This window comes from Aulonocara stuartgranti (genome assembly GCF_965226115.1).
Source record: "Aulonocara stuartgranti genome assembly, chromosome: 12".
NCBI lineage: Eukaryota > Metazoa > Chordata > Actinopteri > Cichliformes > Cichlidae > Aulonocara > Aulonocara stuartgranti.
The window spans coordinates 38,599,383-38,620,134 of NC_138948.1; the positions used below are offsets into that span (position 1 = coordinate 38,599,383).

The 20,752-nt window shown below is 44.5% G+C and overlaps 1 protein-coding gene across 8 annotated transcripts in view; it reads right to left on the reverse strand.

The window, feature by feature from the left end:
- Window positions 1–20,752, reverse strand: part of ydjc (YdjC chitooligosaccharide deacetylase homolog) — a 31,914-nt gene that overhangs the window by 2,689 nt on the left and 8,473 nt on the right. For 4 of the 8 annotated variants that reach the window (XM_082555342.1, XM_082555343.1, XM_082555345.1 and 1 more), the window contains 5 exons: window positions 13,430–13,648; window positions 12,882–13,057; window positions 6,158–6,317; window positions 1,835–1,934; window positions 1,081–1,258 (listed from right to left, as the gene is read on the reverse strand). In XM_082555342.1, the coding sequence (XP_082411468.1) occupies window positions 1,081–1,258; window positions 1,835–1,934; window positions 6,158–6,317; window positions 12,882–13,057; window positions 13,430–13,450 (635 nt within the window). In that variant the 5' untranslated portion in view covers window positions 13,451–13,648. The remainder of the gene's footprint in view (window positions 1–1,080; window positions 1,259–1,834; window positions 1,935–6,157; window positions 6,318–12,881; window positions 13,058–13,429; window positions 13,649–20,752) is intronic. The other 4 variants (XM_082555341.1, XM_082555346.1, XM_082555348.1 and 1 more) reach the window with 1 other exon arrangement.

The following is a 20,752-nucleotide window of genomic DNA, read 5'->3' on the forward strand; positions in this document are numbered from 1 at the left end:
TACTTTTGAAATGTATTCCACTACAGATTACAGATTACATGCCCCAAAATGTATTTTGTAACGTATTCTGAATACTTTGGATTACTTAATATATTATCATGCTTTTTACAGCTACATGAATGTCCTATTGCTGTGATTTATTACTATTACTGCAGGTTACTCTCCACACCAACACCAGCTAGATGTTTAAATCTTAATATAAATGAGTAACAGTAGGTGGACATTAGGTAAGGCTGCACTTTTTGCAGCGACCTCGTGTAGAAAACTATTCCACGCGTATATAAAACAGGTCAGCGGCTCTGAACCGTAGTAAAGGGACCTCTGGCTGATACGTCGGGTTCGTGTCGGCTTGTAGCTGAAAACTAGCTTTACTTTGTTGTCTGGGTCACTTTGCTAGCAGAGACAGAGAGAGGCGTTGAAAGGCTCCAACAGAACTTATTGTTTCAGAGGAAACACGAACACAGAGTACAGTCGAGTCTTAACAGCTTACTCACAGCTGGGCTCGTCAGGCTCTCTGTTTGGCTGCAGTGGTTATTATTATATTTACATGCTTCCAGCTCCAGTTTCTGCTCGGTTAAAGCTCCTACTTTTCCTTTTCCTCCCCCCTCGCTCACAGACACATCACGGGTACAGCAGTCCATCCTCCCTGCAGCACGGACTACGCTGCCCATCAGGCTGCATGCTTTAGGGCCTGTAACACTCTGCCTTCATATTGAATCATTTTTAAAATGACATTATGAGACGCGAGGCTGAGACGCAGACATCAGAGCCTCTTATTGCGTGTTTTGTTTGGGTTTCCACCAGCGGGGAATTACCAAAAATAGAGAGGGCAGAGCCGAACATGTGAAACAGGAAAAGACCGCTGTGTAATCCATTTATTTCAACAAAGTAACTGTATTCTGAATACCACCCTTTTAAACGGTAACTGTAACAGAATACAGTTACTCATATTTTGTGTTTTAAATACGTAACGACGGCACATGTACTCCGTTACTCGCCAACACTGGAGATGACACTCACTGCATATGTGTGGTTTAATTTGAAGCCTGGTCTAGTCCCAGCAGTTTCATACAAACAGACCTGATTCCATGGCGTCTGAACACTGGGATGGCATCCAGAGCGTCCTTCTCCACCTGCTTGTAGAATTTGTGCAGGTGTGCTGGTATCCACGGGCAGCTGTATAGACCCGGCTCCACGGGAACACGAGTGTAGGGGATCCTGAGATCTGAGACAACCTTCGCAAACACTTCACGGACCTCTGCACAGACGACATAACACGAACATTTCACTGCTGTCATCTTCTTAATGGAGCCAACAGCTAAGCGCTCACTGAACTGAATCCTACATATGGAAGAAAAGCATCAGTGGAACAACAGCTAATAGCAAAGCTCTGCGTTGGAGCACAGCAGGACTTCTCTTTGTTTCCCAGCTAAATTATATTTCTGCCCATATAATCATTGCTCTTTTACATAGCATATTATTAACTACTCAAACTTTTTCACTGGTCTGATGACAGGATGCTTGGTTTGTTTTCTATTATAAAAACATTTTTTAAATTAATGAATCTGATTAGTAGAACCAAAATCAGCTGCCTCAGGACAAACAAACATTAACGGTCTCCTCCCTTCAGTTCACATTTACCTGCTAACTCAAAAGCAGAGACACACAGGTGCACATTTGCATGATTAATCTGTACCATAACTCCATGGGGACGTGTTGGAAATAACCTGAAACATGCTACATCACCACAATCAGCCATCAATGTGTAAATGCTGTTGACTCTAGCAGCAAACAGCAGTTACAGCTTTGTCTCTTCATCCTCTGATCCTCTGACCTGGGAGGACGTGAACATGTTGGTGTCCGTCCATGTGCTCGGGTAGGTGACCATTCAGCTCCACGAAAAGCCCGACCTGGGCCCTCAACTCCAGCTCCACCTTGGAGGAAACAAAACACACCTGGAAACAGCTGTGATGGAGACACATGACTTCAAAGACAAAGGTCGTTTTAAAATCTGAGGCTGGTGTTTTTGCAACTCAGCAATAACAACGTGACAGCTGTACCCAAGTTCAAACTGGTACTGTCTGAAGACGCTTCAGTTTCATTCACATAGTGCTGAATCTCAGCAGTCGCCTTCAAGTGTAAAAATGAAATAACAGAATCCGCCAGCAATCAAACTGGAGTCTGTTAGATCTGCTCGGTGTTATTCAAACCACTGCAGCGCTCTAATCTCGGTAATACTGTGGTCAGTATTGGTGTAGCTCATGAGGCAGAGCGGGTCATCTACTGATTGGAAGGTTGGTGGTTCGATCCCTGGCTTTCTGCGTGCCAAATATGCTTGGGCAAGATACTGACCCCAAGCTGTATGAATGTTGGTTAGGAAGCACTTCTAGAAAAAAGTGCTTGTATGAATGTGGCGTGTTGTATAAAGCGCTTTGAGTGGACATAATAAGTATATATAAGAACCAGTCCATTTTTTCTCTAACTGTAAAATTGTATTTGTAAACGAGGCCATTAATAGTTAATGTTAAAGGAACATTCAGTTCAACAGAGTTCAGACGCTCCTTCAGTGCTGAAGGCAAACCTGTGGTTGTTCTTATTCTCTTAAATCAGTGAAAGATTTACTTTACAAAGGGCTCTTTTTAAATAAAGCAACAACCTGTTTTTCCAGGCTAAATAAAAACCTTCTAAATTAACGAGACGCTTTGTCCTCTCCAGCTTACAGGTCATCTGCTTCCATGTGCGTGTCTGAGAGTTACACCTGGGACTCAGGTACCTGTAATGTGAGGCCTTCGTTTGCAGAGGAGCTGCAGCATCCAGAGTGGTACACAGTGAGGAGGTAACACTACGAGATAATCGACCTCTGTGGGAGGAGCTGCTCTGCACTGTGTTTGCATACAGTAATGAAGAGAGTAGCAGTGGAGAATGAAAGTAATCTCCTGTAATCAAATGTATCCCCACTGCTGTGTAATCCATTACTGTAAACTGAAATGTTGTCAAGAAATGATCAGCTGAGACTGTTTTTCAGGAAACACTATTAAATGTTCAGTTTCTGTATGTCTGGAGAAGACAGAGCCCACTATCACTCCTGTCACACTCCACCACCTGACAGGTGGGAAACACAGTCCCACCTGTCACACCATGTGACCTGCTCTCACATACCGCTAACATTTGTTTACCTGTATCTTATATATTTTAAGATATTTTAAGATCATATAAAGATGCATAAAAATGTGTAACATTATGTATTTTATACTGATCTTATTTAATGAATCATTTCAATGTAAGCAGCTATCTCCTGGAAGTTTTCAGTCTTTTGAATATGTGGCTTTACAGCTGAAGGCCCCATCCAAAGTTGTGTTTCTTAATGTTTACAGGCCTCCCAAATACTGCACAGACTTTTTTAATGACCTCAGTGAACTGCTGTCTGTGATCTGTGTTGATTTTGACTGTGTAATTATTGTTGGGGATTTTAACATCCATGTGGACAACCCTCAGGACAAAGGGACTAAAGACCTGAGTAACACTCTGGGCAACTTTGGGCTGACTCAGCATGTAACAGAGGCCACACATAATAGAGGACACACTCTTGACCTACTGATCTCCAAAGGCCTGAGCATTTCAAAGGTTACTGTGTCTGATGTGGGCCTGTCTGATCATTACTGTGTTTTCTTTGAAAGTAAAATCTCAGCCCACACAAATATATCAACAACAGTGATCACAAAACGGTGTATAACTGAACACAGTAGTGCAATTTTTAACCAGGTCTTCCCATTAACACCTGACCTGTCCAGAGGGTCAGTCAATGAGCTCGTCAATAGCTTCAATGCTAACATGTTAAATGTAATGGACACTATTGCTCCCATTAAGGTGAAGGTTATCTCTGGAAGGAAAAAGTCTCCATGGAGAAACTCCACACTGGTGAAAAATGAAAAAAGAGAGTGTAGGAAAGCTGAGCGCAGATGGAGAAAAACAAACCTCCAGGTTCATTATGACATTTGTAAAGAGAAACTTCACAATTATAATTTACAACTGAGGAGTGCAAGAAGGTCCTACTTCTCTGACATCATCACTAAAAACAGCCATAATGCTCGGGTCTTATTTTCTACAGTTGACAGGCTAACAAACCCTCCTGTGTCAGTGGCAGCTGAACTTCATTCGACCATGGCCTGCAATGACTTTGCCAAATTCTTCACTGAAAAAATCCAAAAAATTAGACAAGCAATTGGTACATCAACAGCAGATCCAGGATATGTACTGTGTCCACCAAAAAACTGTTTAAACACCATGAAACAGTTTCAACCTATTAACAGCAAAGACCTGGAGGACATCTTAGGTCAACTGAACTCCTCCTCCTGCTGTTTAGATGTCCTGCCAACAAGGTTTTTCAAAAAGGTCTCAAAGACTTTAGAGTCAGACCTGTTACAGATCGTCAACTTTTCTTTATTATCAGGTGTGTTTCCAGAACCACTAAAAACTGCTGTAATCAAACCTATACTGAAAAAGGACAATCTTGACAAGACACAAATGAACAACTACAGGCCGATCTCAAATCTCCCGTTTTTAAGTAAGATCATTGAAAAAGCAGTTTCTCAACAGCTCAGTTACTTCTTAAAACAGAATAATTGCTACGATGCCTTCCAGTCAGGTTTTAGACAGAACCACAGCACTGAAACCGCTCTGACCAAAGTGTTTAATGACATATGTCTGAATACAGACAGTGGAAAAATGTCAGTCTTAGTTTTACTGGATCTCAGTGCAGCATTTGATACAGTTGACCACAACATATTACTCAAACGACTGGAGAACTGGACAGGTCTTTCAGGAACTGTACTAAACTGGTTCAAAACATACGTAGAAAACAGGAAATACTTTGTATCAATAGGTAACTTCACATCTGAGCAGACAAGTATCACATGTGGAGTTCCCCAAGGTTCCATCTTGGGACCCCTTCTGTTTAACATCTACATGCTCCCACTGGCACAGATTATAAAGAACAACAAAATAAACTATCACAGCTATGCAGATGACACACAAATATATATCACAATGTCACCAGGAGACCGAGGCCCTGTACAGGCTCTTGGTAAATGCATTGAGGAAATCAATGACTGGTTGTGCCACAATTTTCTCCAGCTAAACAAAAACAAAACTGAGGCAATAGTCTTTGGCGCCAAAGAAAAACGATTACAGGTCACCAGAGAACTTCAATCTATACGTCTAAAAACCACAAACCAGGCGAGAAATGTGGGTGTAGTGATGGATGCAGACCTAAACTTAGAAAAACACATTAAGACAATAACAAAGTCAGCTTACTATCACCTCAAGAATATATCAAGGATAAAAGATCTGATGTCTCAACAGGACCTGGAAAAACTAGTCCATGCATTCATCTTTAGTAGGCTTGATTACTGTAACAGCATCTTTACAGGTCTACCTAAAAAATCAGTCAGACAACTACAGCTCATTCAGAACTCTGCTGCTCGAGTCCTCACTAAGACCAAAAAAGTGGACCACATCAGTCCAGCTCTGAGGTCTTTACACTGGCTGCCTGTCCGTCAGAGGATAGACTTTAAAGTTCTGATGCTGGCCTATAAAGCTCTGAATGGTTTAGGACCAAAATACATCAATGACCTCCTGACCCAGTATGAACCTTCCAGATCCCTCAGGTCATCTGGATCCGGTCTTTTATCAGTTCCCAGAGTCAGAACCAGACACGGAGAAGCTGCATTCAGCTTTTATGTTCCTTATATCTGGAACAAACTGCCAGAAAGCCTCAGATCAGCTGAAACACTCAGTTTATTTAAATCCAGGTTGAAGACTCACCTGTTCTCAGCTGCATTTGAATAAAGCACCAAATCCACACTTTAAGCTTAAATTTCAAAACTTACATTTAACTACTGATTTTATCTACTGTTCTGATTTTATCTGTTTTGATTTTATATACTGTTGTTTGTTTGTTTGTTAATTAGTTAGTTAGTTTATTTGCTTGTTTTAATCAATTTTAAATCATGCTTTTTATTTGTTCTTGTTTCTAATGTCTCTGTAAAGCACTTTGAATCACCTTGTTGTTGAATTGTGCTATACAAATAAACTTGCCTTGCCTTGCCTTGATCTTTATTTTTCACCGACAGTGAAATTCTAGTTTTTAATGTCGTACCTGTTTCATGCTGAGTTCTCCTCTCTTCAACGCCTGACGAAAGCCCATCTTCCCATGGAAGAAGCCATGCTGGTTTACGAGCGTGGAGGACTGCTGGAGGCTCGGACACACTGGTATGCCTTCAGACAGGTTGGCATGCAAGCCAATGGGAATGTTGTGTCTGACACAGGAACAGCACAGCTCTGTTAAACCATGTGATGCTACAACAGGCAAACATTTGTCTATGTTCAAAGGCACAGTCACTCTGTTCTTGATTATAAATACATATAACATCTGTATCGAAATACAGCTGTGAAAGAGAAAAGCTGTAATCATCCCCCAGACTGTCCCACCAATCGCCCTTGGTCTGGAGCACCATGCAGGATCGTACCTCACAGAGTGATGATAGTCATGAAAAAGGTGGTGGATCAGTCCAAAAACATGTAGCAGGAGCTGGTTAATGATCTGACGGCAGTTCGGACCACAGTCACCAACAACACCACGGGTAACGTACTACATTATAATTGTTTGTCCCCCTGCTCAGGAAGACACATTTATAGGCTTGTCTGAAGTTTGCCACTGAACATCTAAATGATTCAGAGAAGAAACTGCTGTGGTCAGAAACTAAAATCAACTCAACCTCAGAATTGCTGAGGTTCACCTAAAGAACACTATTCCCATAGTTCCCAGTGGCCTTTTACTTTGCTCTTGTGCGATGACCTGATCACGGTGCAGCTCCACTGTTACATGTGAGATCAACTGTCATTGTCAATCAATATCCTCATCCACACAACTAATGCCCCCAGCTGAACCAGGGTGTGGTGAACCAGGATCTACGTGCAGCCTGAGTCCACCATTGCATGCCATGCATACCCCCTTGGCACCTTACTGGTACGCTGCATGTCTCACGCAGACCAATGAGAAGTGTTACAGGGCTGGAGATACCAAACACCTGTCCCACATCCATGCACGGTCACTGTCTGTGGAAGTGTCCCTGTCCTCAACAGCCATCGGCTATTGAGGTGTAGTGTCTGTGGCCTCTGGGACCTGAGCAGAAATAGAGGGAGAAGGGTGTTGGGTCCCAGAGCCGCTTACTTGTTCCATCAGTTGTGTCCGCTCCACCGAATCTTGGCCATTACAACGGGTGGTCCAACATCAGTGTCACTGTAATGTCGAGGCTGATCAGTCGGTGGCAACAGACCAACTCCGCTGTGCCCGCCTGAGGCCCCTCCATCACTATGAGCTCTGCCAGCCAAGCCTCCCCTTTCCTGGGACCAGGTTGTAGCTTTTGGTTTGCATATTATGCAAGGCCCTTTCCATACGCCAAGCTGCAGGCAGCTGATCTCCATCATGGAGATCAGCTGTTCTGGTCAACCACACCCCTCGCCTGTAGCTGAGCCACGAGCCACACCCCACCACTTTAACTTGAGTAGGTACTGAAAAAGAGTTGTTTATTAACCAAGATAAGGATTCTGCAATCATTCCCTTTAGTTATTTAGTTCTTTGCTTTTCTACTGTACTCAAAGGACTTTACACAACTTGCCTCATCCACCCACTCAGACAAGCACTTCTATTTTTTATGTAAGTGCTTACTAAGTAAAGTGCTCTGACTGCTCAGAGTAGAAAAGTGCTATATCAGAACCAGTCCATTTACTAACCAACATTCACACACACATGCAGCAATGGATTCGTCAGAGAGCAACTTGGGGTTAGTATCTTGCTTTGGGATATTTGACATGGACACTAGAGCAGCCGGAGATCAAACCACCAACCTTCTAATTAGAAGATGACCTGACCGAGGTGCTTCCTTCTTTTAAAGACTATACCAGATTCTAAATTTGGCTCATCCTAAAGTTATCTTATTTTTCTTATTATCTTATTTTCTTTCTATATTGTCTTATTGGAATATCATTCGAACTGTAGAAGTGTAGTCGGATGATAACACACAGAGGAAAGGTTCAGAACTGAGGGGATCAAACTACCAGAAGGCAACATTGCAGACCCGGAGAACAGCTACAAGTTCCTATGAATGCCAAAGGGAAATGGGAACCACAAACAGGCCGCTAAGAAACTTGCAACCGCCAAACACCTGGAAAAGTCAGGCAAGGCCAGAGGAGTCAGCTGAACGGTAAGAACAAGATCCGGGCTATCAACACCTATATCCTGCCGCTAATCAGGTACCCCGCTGGGATGATAAGCTGGCCAAAGGAGGAGATAGAAGCCACTGACATCAAGCAAGAAGAAGAACCATTATGGAAGGACAGGCCCAGGATGACATCCAGAAATCCTACCAGTGGCTGGACAAAGCTGGACTGAAAGACAGCACAGAGGCACTAATCATGGCAGCACAAGAACAAGCTCTGAGCACAAGATCCATAGAGGCTGGGGTCTATCACACCAGGCAAGACCCCAGGTGCAGGCTGTGTAAAGATGAGACAATCCAGCACATAACAGCAGGGTGCAAGATGCTAGCAGGCAGGACATACATGGAACGCCATAACCAAGTGGCCGGCATAGTGTACAGGAACATCTGTGGGAGTACGGCCTGGAGGTCCCGAGGTCAAAATGGGAGATGCCCCCAAGGGTGGTGGAGAATGACCGAGCTAAGATCCTGTGGGACTTCCAGATACAGACGGACAAAATGGTGGTGGCTAACCAACCGGACATAGTGGTGGTAGACAAACAGAAGAAGACGGCCGTAGTGATCGATGTAGCGGTTCCGAATGACAGCAACATCAGGAAGAAGGAACACGAGAAGCTGGAGAAATACCAAGGGCTCAGAGAAGAGCTCGAGAGGATGTGGAGGGTGAAGGTAACGGTGGTCCCCGTGGTAATCGGAGCACTAGGTGCGGTGACTCCCAAGCTAGGCGAGTGGCTCCAGCAGATCCCGGGAACAACATCTAAGATCAGCGTTAATCTCGTTAAAATGACGTTAACGCCATAACCGCATTAACGGGGCAAATCTCCGTTAGCGAGTTAACACGGATCGCCCCGTGCAGGGGCTGCATGGCGCTAACACGTTAGCGTGCTTAGCTTGTTAACGGTTATGGCGTTAACGTCATTTTAACAAGATTAATGCTGACGGCACAACTTTTTAAACCTCTTGAATTAAAGATAAGATAACCTTTATTAGTCCCACACGTGGGAAATTTGTTTTGTCACAGCAGGAAGTGGACAGTGCAAAAGTTATGAGGCAAAAATTAGAATACAATAAGAATAAATACAGTACACAGCTGTACAGAATAGAATAAAATACTATATACAGTAGAATAAAATAAAATAAATATACAATAAGATAAAAATAGAATACAAATACAAATACTATATACAACTGAGTAAAAATACAACGATGACAGAAAGGATTATTGCACTTAGTGTTATTGCATATGTATGGATGTGTGTGCTTGATCAGTTAAAGTCTTTATTATGGAGTCTGACAGCAGTGGGGAGGAAAGACCTGCGAAATCTCTCCGTCCCACACCGTGGGTGCCGCAGTCTCCCACTGAAGGAGCTGCTCAGTGCTGTCACAGTCTGCTGCATGGGGTGGGAGATGTTGTCCATCAGGGATGACAGCTTAGCCGCCGTTCTCCTGTCACTCACCACCTCCACTGGGTCCAGAGGGCATCCTAGAACAGAGCTGGCCCTTCGGATCACCCTGTTCAGTCTCTTCCTGTCCCCAGCAGAGATGCTGCCGCCCCAGCAGACCACACCATAAAAGATAGCAGAAGCCACAACAGAGTCATAGAAGGTCTTCAGGAGTGGGCCCTCCACTCCAAACGACCTGAGTCTCCGCAGCAGGTACAGCCTGCTCTGCCCTTTCCTGTAGAGGGCGTCTGAGTTATGAGTCCAGTCCAGTCTGTTGTTCAGATGAACACCAAGGTACCTGTAGCTGTCCACAGCCTCAATGTCCATACCTTGGATGTTCAGTGGTTGCAGTGGAGAATGCTTGTGCCTGCGGAAGTCTACCACCAGTTCCTTGGTTTTACTGGCGTTGATCTGGAGGTAGTTCAGCTGGCACCAGTCCACAAAGTCTTGGGTCAGACCTCTGTACTCCTTGTCGTCCCCATCAGTGATGAGGCCGACTATTGCAGAGTCATCAGAGAACTTCTGCAGGAAGCACTGGGTGGAATTGTGGGAGAAGTCTGCAGTGTAGATGGTGAAGAGGAACGGAGCCAGAACCGTTCCCTGTGGGGCCCCCGTACTGCAGACGACCCTGTCCGACACACAGCCCTGAGTCCTCACATACTGTGGTCGGTCGGTGAGGTAGTCCAGGATCCAGGTAGTGAGGTGATGGTCCACTCCAGAGTTCTCCAGCTTGTCCTTTAGAACCGAGGGAAGAATAGTGTTGAAGGCACTGGAGAAATCAAAGAACATGATTCTCACAGTGCTTCCAGCGGTCTCCAGGTGAGCGAGGGAACGATGTAGGAGGTGAATGACGGCATCATCCGCGCCAATGCCAGGCTGGTAGGCAAACTGAAGTGGGTCCAGTGATGAGCTTATTAGGCGCCGAAGCTGAGCCAGGACCAACCGCTCCAGGGTCTTCATCAGGTGGGATGTCAGAGCCACCGGCCTGTAGCTGTTGAGGTCCTTGGGGCGTGAAGTCTTTGGCACTGGTACAACACAGGAGGTTTTCCAGAGCTGTGGGACTCTTCCCAACCTCAGGCTCAGGTTGAAGAGGTGCTCCATCACCCCACACAGTTGGTCCGCGCAGGACCTGACGACCCTCGAGCTGATGCCATCTGGACCCGCTGCCTTCTTGCCATTAATCCTCCTCAGTTCCCTCCTAACCTGGGTGGTTGAGAGAGACAGGCTGGAGCCTTGTGTTGAGTGTGTATTGGATGCTGTTGTTGGGGGTGGGGGGGAGTGAGCAGGGTGAATAGAGGAGGTGTGAAGTGTCTGAGGTGGAGCAGCAGCAGTGGGGGTGGGTGAGTCTGCAGCCGATGTTGTAGACTGCCTCATGGCTGAGTCAAATCTGTTGAAGAAATGATTCAGTTCATTTGCCCACCTCACATCCCTCCCAGGCAGAGAGTTCTGCTGTTTGTGGCCCGAGATGGTTCTGAGGCCTCTCCAGACTTCACCAACGTTGTTTTGTTGAAGCTGGTTCTCCATCTTCTGCCTGTAGCTCTCCTTCCCATTCCTTATCAGTCCCCTCAGCTCTCTCTGCACCCTTTTCAACTCCTCTTTGTCTCTGGATTTGAAGGCCCTCCTCTTCTGCTTGAGGACGGTTTTAATTTCTGGGGTAATCCAAGGTTTGTTGTTGGAGAAACACCGTACAGTCCTGGTAGGTACAGTGTTATCCACACAGAAGTTTATATAGTCAGTAATGCATGTAGTAAGGCTGTCGATGTCCTCTCCGTGGTCATCACAAATCACCTCCCACACAGTCGACTCAAAACAGTCCTTAAGAGCCTCCTCGCTCTCCTCTGACCATCTCTGCACTGTGCGGGTGGCTGGTGGCTCCCTGCGCACTAAGGACTCATACACAGGGACAAGGTGCACCAGGTTGTGATCAGATCTGCCCAGGGGAGGGAGAGGTGATGAACTGTATGCCTCTTCTGCATTGGCATACAGTAAGTCCAGTGTTTTATTGTCTCTGGTGGGGCAGGTCACATACTGGGTGAAGGTGGGCAGTGTGGAGTCCAGTGAGGCATGATTGAAGTCCCCTGATATTATGAGAAGGGCTCTCGGTGATTGTGTTTGCAGTCTGCTGACCACAGAGTGGAGAGAGTCACAGGCTGCATCCGCGTTGGCCGAGGGGGGGACATACGCTGTTATCGCGATAACATGCGAGAACTCCCGGGGCAGGTAGTACGGACGCATGCTAACGGCTAACAGCTCAATGTCTCTGCTGCAGAGTTGTTCTTTCACAGTGATGTGCCCAGGGTTACACCATCTGTCGTTCACAAAAACTGCCAGTCCCCCTCCTTTCCTCTTACCGCTGTCTCTGGTCCTGTCCGCTCGCAGCAGCTGGAATCCCGGTAGTGTCACGCTTGTGTCCGGAGTTAGCGATGTTAGCCACGACTCCGTTAGCATCATGATGCTACATTGCCGGTACTCCCTCTGTGACCAGGTTAGCGACATGAGCTCATCCATCTTATTGGGCAAAGATCTTACGTTTCCAATAATTACAGAAGGAAGAGATGGTCGATAACGTCTCTAAAGCTGAAAGTCTTACTTCACTGTTTGCTTTGAAATTCACTGTGGTCATGTAAAGAGGAAGGAAAAAAAGTATGGCTCTAACTCTACTTTATTTATCCCTGAAACTGGGAAAATATTGTGTTACAGCACCCGAAACATTAAACACAATCCATAACAAAATAGCTTACATGTAGCCGAAGCACTAATAATATAAAAGTGGCAAAACAAAACACTTAAATAAAGCAGTAAAAATATAAATAAATATATAAAAAGCATGAGAAAAGCTAAAGAGAAAGGAGAAAAAAAAGCCCAAAAAGTTAAAATAGGTGGTAAAGAATTTCTTTATGTGTCTTTCTGGCAGCAGAGCTTAAAGAGATATATGAGAGAGAGCCGGTGCAGTGTGTAGTGCAAAGGAAAATGAAAGAAAAAAAATAATACCAGAGTTACAAAACGAAAAGACGTGGAAAACAAAGCAAGTCTTCAGAAACTGCCAGGACTAGCAGGAAAAAGTGAAAGATTTCTGGTCTCCTAGACATTACATTATGTACTGTAAATGGTATTTTTGCAGTGTGTTAGATTTTACATATACAGTGTAAGGCTACGCTACCTTTTAGCCAGATCTGCCGCCTGTTTTGCAGCCGAGCCATTAACCAGCAACGAGACATTGGAGATGCCTCCAGCCTGGAAGCAATCCACAATCCCCTGGTTCCTCCTGGGACAGTAGCCAAAATCATCTCCTGTCACCACCAGCATCATTCTGGGCTGTGGCATTATTGCTGGTCTCTGTTGGCGACACACAGGGGACAGATTAACATTCATCATTATGGTGTCCATGGCTAATAATGACCAGGTTGTCCATTATCAGTGAACATGGACTCTGGATCCTCCGACTGTTCCACGTCACACGGTTTATTGATAAGAAAGACATTTGTGGTTTTCAACAGTGCCTTTCATTGCTGCTATAGAACATGAAAGAGCAGTACGTCAGCAAACAGAAGCACATATCTGTCAATACACCAGTTTCTAAACTAGATGATGGTCTGATTTAAGTTTCTGTGCACATTTTAAGATTGCTCTACATCGCCAGCTGGACTATTAAAAACACATAAAACTGCAAAGTTAGTCTATATTAGCCCTTTGTGGTGATATACTTGCCCGATGCAGCTGCCCGCTCATAATCAATGAAGTGCTGGGAAATCTTTGCTGAGTTACTGCGCTCTGTCTCTCGGTGCCTCTGGAGCTTCAGTTTGGGCTGCATTCTAATATGAACAGCTTCAGTCCGTGCAGGTAAGTACAGAGCATGATGAGCCAGACGAGCTGCTGCTTTTTACAGTGTAAAATTATCTGATCTACCTGGGCAAACACAGGAGCCACCTAGAAACCAAACAGTAACATCTTAACAAACATCTAAGTTGTGTTTACTATTTAGATCAGGTTTGAAAAAACACCCACAACACTCCTGTTAATCTTAGCCCCCATGTCTGTTAACCCAACTATATTCTACAGGTTCATGTTTACCATTATTCCTGAGTTACAAGCAGAGTCTGCACAGGTAGGTCATAAGTTTCTTTTTAAATGGTAACAGTAGTGTCCACAGATCTTTGGTCCAACAGAAGAAGTTGGGGGCCACAGCCTCCAAAGGGCAGTCTCATTCTGTCTTCTGGATCGTGGTACAGCCAGCAATGATCAGCAGACCTCAGAGATCTACCTGGCACATACGGATGTAGCAGCTCACTGATCATGGAGGCATCTGATCATGGAGGGGTCTCAATATGATCAGCACACTTTTAAACTGAGCCCCAAACTTTATGAGGAGGCAGGAAGACATAATCTGTCCACTTTAAGGGGACCCAGTGATAAGCCTGACAGCAGAGTACTGAAACACTGGTAAGTGATCCAGAGAGGACCTGCTCAGGCAAATGAACTACAATAATCAAGATGTAATGAAATAAAGGTATGTATAACCACTTTGATTTCACTTTGAGACACAGTGTATTTACGTTTGTAAAAGAAAACCAACATGTTTTTCCAAACTGAAGCCTGATAAAAGGTGACGCCCAGATTTCTCACAGTGGGGAAAACTAAAGTTTAAAGATGAAGATGAAAGGGGCACAGAGTTATTCAGGATGAATGCAAGTGTGAACATGAACTAAATTAGCAGAAGCAACTAAAAAGCTCCTGTGAAAGAGAGAAAGAAACTCCCTCAAGTGCTGATCCAGACATTCAAACACAAGCTCTAAATGTCTAAGATACCATTAGATTTAAAGATGGAGCTGCCAGGGACGGAAAGACCACAGGGAAGCTTTATACATACAGTGAAAGAAGACACGCAGGGGTTGGTGTGACAGACGAATATGCTAGAGATGGGGTTAGATGATAGCAACTGATCTATGGCGTTATTTTTGTGCCACTATTCTGAACGCACGTAAAAAAAGTTTGCAGGTGCAAGTGTTGTATTTTGAGGAGAAATTTATTTTGAGCGAAGAAAAGCTAAATTTGAGTGAACAAAATTCATTCCTGCGTGTAAAAAATGTATTTCAGTGTTTGCTATTATCCACACACACACACACACACACACACACACACACACACACACACACACACACACACACACACACACACACACACACCAGCAGCCCCTCTCGCTCAGTTTTTGCATTTCACAATGTGTCGCTCGCGCTCTCAACATTTCTGCCTTTCGACTCTTTCTCTACACCGTTATATTTGTGCCACAAAACCAGCCAATCACAGACTTGGATGCAAAAAAATCTGATTGGCTGTTTTGGTCTCCAATCAGCTCGAAATGACGAAATGCAATATCCCAGAATCCATTTGGTCCAAAGCTCAAACACGGCCAGATTCTTCCTCTGGATGGCATTACCTTGGGCTCCAGTAACGCTGTGAGGAACCTTGGAGTCATGTTTGACCAGGACATGTCCTTCAACGCACATATTAAACAAATATGTAAGACTGCGTTCTTCCATGTGTGCAACATCTCTAAAGTTAGAAATATCCTGTCTCAGAGTGACGCTGAAAAACTAGTTCATGCATTTATTACTTCCAGGCTGGACGACTGTAATTCATTATTATCAGGAAGTCCTAAAAACTCCCTGAAAAGCCTTCAGCTGATCCAAAATGCTGCAGCAAGAGTCCTGACAGGGACTAGAAAGAGAGAGCAGATTTCTCCTGTTTTGGCTTCCTGTTAAATCCAGAATTCAAAATCCTGCTCCTCACATACAAGGTCTTAAATAATCAGGCCCCATCTTATCTTAATGACCTTGTAGTACCATATCACCCTATTAGAGCACTTGGCTCTCGCTCTGCAGGCCTACTTGTTGTTCCTAGAGTATTTAAAAGTAGAATGGGAGGCAGAGCCTTCAGTTTTCAGGCCCCTCTTCTGTGGAACCAGCTTCCAGTTTGGATTCAGGAGACAGACACTATCTCTACTTTCAAGATTAGGCTTCAAACTTCCCTTTTTGCTAAAGCATATAGTTAGGGCTGGACCAGGTGACCCTGAATCCTCCCTTAGTTATGCTGCAATAGACGTAGGCTGCCGGGGATTCCCATGATGCATTGAGTTTTTCTTCTTCAGTCACTATGTGTTAACAGACCTCTCTGCACTGAATCATATCTGTTATTAATCTCTGTCTCTCTTCCACAGCATGTCTTTATCCTGAATCACAACTGAATTGAATCACAATAATCAACAGCAGCTTTACTGCTACTCAAGACTTTAACTTTAATAACAGATTTGTCACATTGGTAGACCATAATTTAATGATTGCCTTCCTGTATTATAGCAATTATATATTGTTAGCTATATTGTAGATGTTTGATTTCAGTATCTACAACTACAGTGAATACAATGGTATTTATGTTAGTCCCAGCTTGCATGATGGGGGGTTGTATTAAACCACAATGAAAGTTTTTGTCAAAGTGTTTTTTTCCAACACTTTCACATTCTAATTTTATTCTTTTTCTGTATAACACACAAATTATTTTTAAATTAATCATAAATTACATATTTATTCATTTATTTTCTTATGTTGTAAATTTGCACTGCACAGTCTCTTATTTCTTTTTTGTGTGTTATATTCTGGACTTTCGTGTGACCCTGCATGCTCCATCGGTCTGTCTTTGCTGCTGGAACACATGAATCTCCCCAATGAGGAACAACAAAGGATATTTCTGTTCTACTCTATTTCTATTTGTAAATAATATCTGAATTATTTAAAACAAAAAAAACTCCCTCAGTGGGTAAATATCATCAGCTTCCTGACACACACAGACTGATTGCTGATTTTCACAAAGTGGGAAATGGATATACGAAGTCATCACAACTTTTCCAAGTGCCAAAAACTGGAGCGAGAAGGATCATCAAGAAATTCAAAGAGAGCTGAAAGTACTGAACAAACTACTGAGAGATGGTGTTGCACACCGGCCCGAAGCCGGGGTGCAACACAACAAAAAGATAAACCCGATACATAATAACGACAAAAAAAAAAATCACACCACGGCAGAATGACGAGAGTTGGTTAATTTATTTACTGAACAGGTAGCGAGCTTCAGGGTGGGCGATGCCAAAACAACAAACAAAACACACTAGAAAGAAAAACAGAGCTAACTTACCTCCCACGATCCCAAAACAAAATACAATTCTCTAACCTGTCTCCCTACCCGAAACAGGAGAAAAGAGGGGAATAAAAGAAAACGGCTTCCCACCCCTACAGCTACCAAGCCCAGGTACAACCCCTTTTTCAGCATTAATATTGCAGCCCCGTGCAGTCACACACCACGACGGTCCCCAGACACACAGCTCACGGGAAACCAGGAAGTCTGCTCGCCGACCCAGTCCAACCCCTTTTGTAGCTGGCCTCTTTCCTTCCTCCACCAATGGGTGGCCTCCACCTGGAAACAAGCAACACTGAATACAAATACAAACAATAACAACACCGTACCGCAAATAATGACCCTGGGTCATAACAGATGGGTTTAAAGACCCCAGCAGACAGTAGTGAATGACTTCGCCAAGTTGGGAATTGTAGTCTCAAAGAAGAAAATCACAAGAACCTTAAACAGGAACAGACTGACAAACTGGGAATCTCATCAAGATGGAAGGAATCAAAATATGTCACAGAAAACCTCAAGTCAGCAGCAAAACTACGTCAAGGTCATTGCTTTGTCTTCCAACATGACAACAGCCCAAAACATATGACACTCCTGATGAAGAACTTCCTCTACAGGTCCAAAGGGAACATTACTGTCTGGGCTCCACAAAGCCCTCCTACTGAAGATCTATGGGGTGAACTGAAGAGCAAGGTCCATGCCAGAGAAGCTTGAGAGATTTACCAAAGAAGAATGGGCTGAGCTAATCATTTATTTCCATGGTAGTTAGCTGCACATACCTGATTGTCGTCTACTTCAACAACGGCAGTAAAAAAGAACCAGCTGCGCCATCGAGTATCCGCCAGACAGTCAGCCTCTGAATAGGCCAAACTTTGCTCTGTAGTGACTACTTTGTGTTGTTGTTTTTGTGTGTCGGCTGGAGAGAGTTTACAAATGAGAAGCAAAAAAGAGCCGTCTGATATTCAAAATATATTCAAAGGTGAGAACAGGCTTTTCCCTGCAGCACGGTATGTAATAAAGACTCACTAAGAGAATAGTGGCATTTACCAGAAGTACAAATACTTCATTAATGTACTTAAGTAGAAATTTCAGAATCAGTTATTTATTCTCAATAATCCCGAGTAAACCATCACCAAACTGGTTTAGATCTCTGGAATCGTCCATTTCTAAATTGCTTTGAAAGATAAACCTGTGTATTATCTTAAAAATGCTTCAAAGGACCAAGGATGAAGCTCCTGAACGGGTCCGGGACAGGCTTGCGGACCAGGTGTTCTGGCTGGGCCTGGGAGTTTGGGTTCTGGGTCATGGCTGGGGTTAGGGCTGCTCGATTATGGCAAAAATGATAATCACGATTATTTTCACTGAAATTGAGATCACGATTATTTGACGATATTTATTTAACCCTTTAAGACCTACTATAGAACCAAGTCCACCAGAGCTTATATTATTTTTTTTACATGCTGTAGTGCCATTTGTGGGAGCATTTCAAGTTGCTATACATCAATACAACTGTTATAGCCCATATTTTAATAATATGTATGCATTAAGTGCATAGTAATTACATAAATTGCAAAAAAGTGCAATAAACTACAAAAAAAAATTGAAAATCGCTTTTGTTTTGTTTACATATATTTCTACTTGGAGAAATTTAAGAGGCTTATCCCTCAAAACTTTAAATACAATAAAGTTGCAAAAAATAGTTTACAACAACAGGAAATTTATTTTGAGTGTCTTCATAGTTTTATTTTGGAGATACAGCAATTTTTATATACTGCAGGAAAAACAAAAAACAATCCTATGATGCAAATTTGCAAAGAAAACAGCAGGTGCATCATTTCACTGTGGGAAGTGTTACGAACAGCTGATGGATCGGCAAAGCGTGTTTCTGGAATATTATGTTTTTGTTGCTGCAAGCGCTTTTTATGCAATTTTTGCAAAGCTTTATGTGGAAGGAAACCGTGACCGAGGACAAGCTGATGGCATCAGATGTAAGTACAACTCCTCCGGTTTCATATGCAAAACAAATTATTGCGCTAGCTTACACGGTTCAGGTTCTACAGGGATTTAAAAATAGTTACACAAAACGGAGCGTGCTGCTCTGACCGGCTTTAAAGGGTTAACAATGACTTTAAAAAAATAATATAAAATAGTGTGCAACACCACTGAAGTTTGTTTTTTTAAACTCTCTTTTCAACCAACGGCAGTCACTCTCCAAATAACTTCTGCTTAGCTTTCCGAGCTTCCCTCGGGTCCTCTTAATCAGCGGTCTCCAACCTTTTTTGCGCCACAGACCGGTTTATGCCCGACAATATTTTCACGGACCGGCCTTTAAGGTGTCGCGGATAAATGAGGGAGGGGCTAATAATCGGCTCAGTCATTTTTAATGATCGTTGAAAGCCCAGATCGTAATCGTGATTAAAATTCGATTAATTGAGCAGTCCTAGCTGGGGTGTCACCAGGGTTGTGGGTTGGTGCATGCAGGCCCCCGTGCATGGGGGTTTGGCCCTGGCAGACTTCAGCAAATCAGTGGAAGTGGGGGCCTCTTTAGCTAACGGGTAGGTTGGGACCATCTTTTGCAGGTGGTCTCTGCTCTTCGGGAGTCCACTCTGTGGGTGGGGGGGGGTCTAGCAGAGGTGGAGGATGGGTGAACCTGGGTGTCCATTGACTGAATGTTGGGGTGGGTGTAGTTTTTCCCCTGTAGTGGAGTCGGGTGGGCCACCCCGAGCTCTCTGGGGCTCAGTGGTGCTACTGCCCCAGTGTGGATGGGCCTGGGCCCCCCTGCCCTTGGTGGATTTGGGGAATGGGGGTGCCCATGGGGGTCAGCGGGGGAACTGGCTTCAGGTAGGAGGTATTCCTCCTCTGTCCCCTCCTGGCTGCCTGAGCCTCAAATTTATTCCACACCACAGACACTCGCATTATGTACACGGTCATGACAAATGCATATAGGGCCTTGTGGGTGAGTACACTGAACTGTGTCCAGAGGATGGTCTGTTTATTCAGCCTCACCTCTCGTGCCAGTGCCCACTTCTCAATTTTAAATCGCACTTAGACACTGAGGGTTCTTGGGAGGGAGCTGTCCCCACAGAGGCTTGTTGGTGCCATGCCCCTCTGCCGTTTTAAATAAGCTTTAAAACAGCATGCAAAAACATCACAAATGAGTGGGCGGAGTGAGGTATCAGGTCTTCTCACACCCCTGTTCCCTGTTCTCCATCTGGGGCAGCGGACAAGGAGGAATAGCTGGCCATCTGGTCAAGATGGTGGGCTTCCCTGCTGCTGCGGGACCGGGACGGTTTGCTTGTCTCCACCCCGGGGTACAGGGGACCATGGTGGACACCAGAGGTGAAGGGAGCCACCAGGTGGAAGAAGGAGTCCTATTGGGCTTTTTAGCCTGTGGGACTTTGGAGGCAGCTGATAGGTACCGACAGGCCAAGTGGAACGCAGCTCGGGCAGTGGGTGAAGCAAAACCTCGGGTGCGGGGGGAGTTTGGAGAGGCCATGGAAAAAGACTTTCGGATTGCCTTGAAGAGATTCTGGCAAACCGTCAGACGACTCAGGAGGGGAGAGCGGTGCTCTACCTGCACTGTGTATAGTGCGGGTGGAGCACTGCTGACTTTGACTGAGAACACTGTCAGGCGGTGGAAGGAATAAACAAAATACTCCTTAATCCCACTGTCTTCCATGACAAAAGCAAAGTCCGGGGACGGCTCGTCTATCCCCGGGGGTGAGGTCACTGAGGCAGTTAAGGAACTGCTTGGTGGTAGGCCCCCTGGGGTGGAAGAGGTTTACCCAGAGTTCCTGAAGGCTCTGGATGTTGTAGGGCTGTGTGGTTGACATGCCTCTACAATGTTGTTTG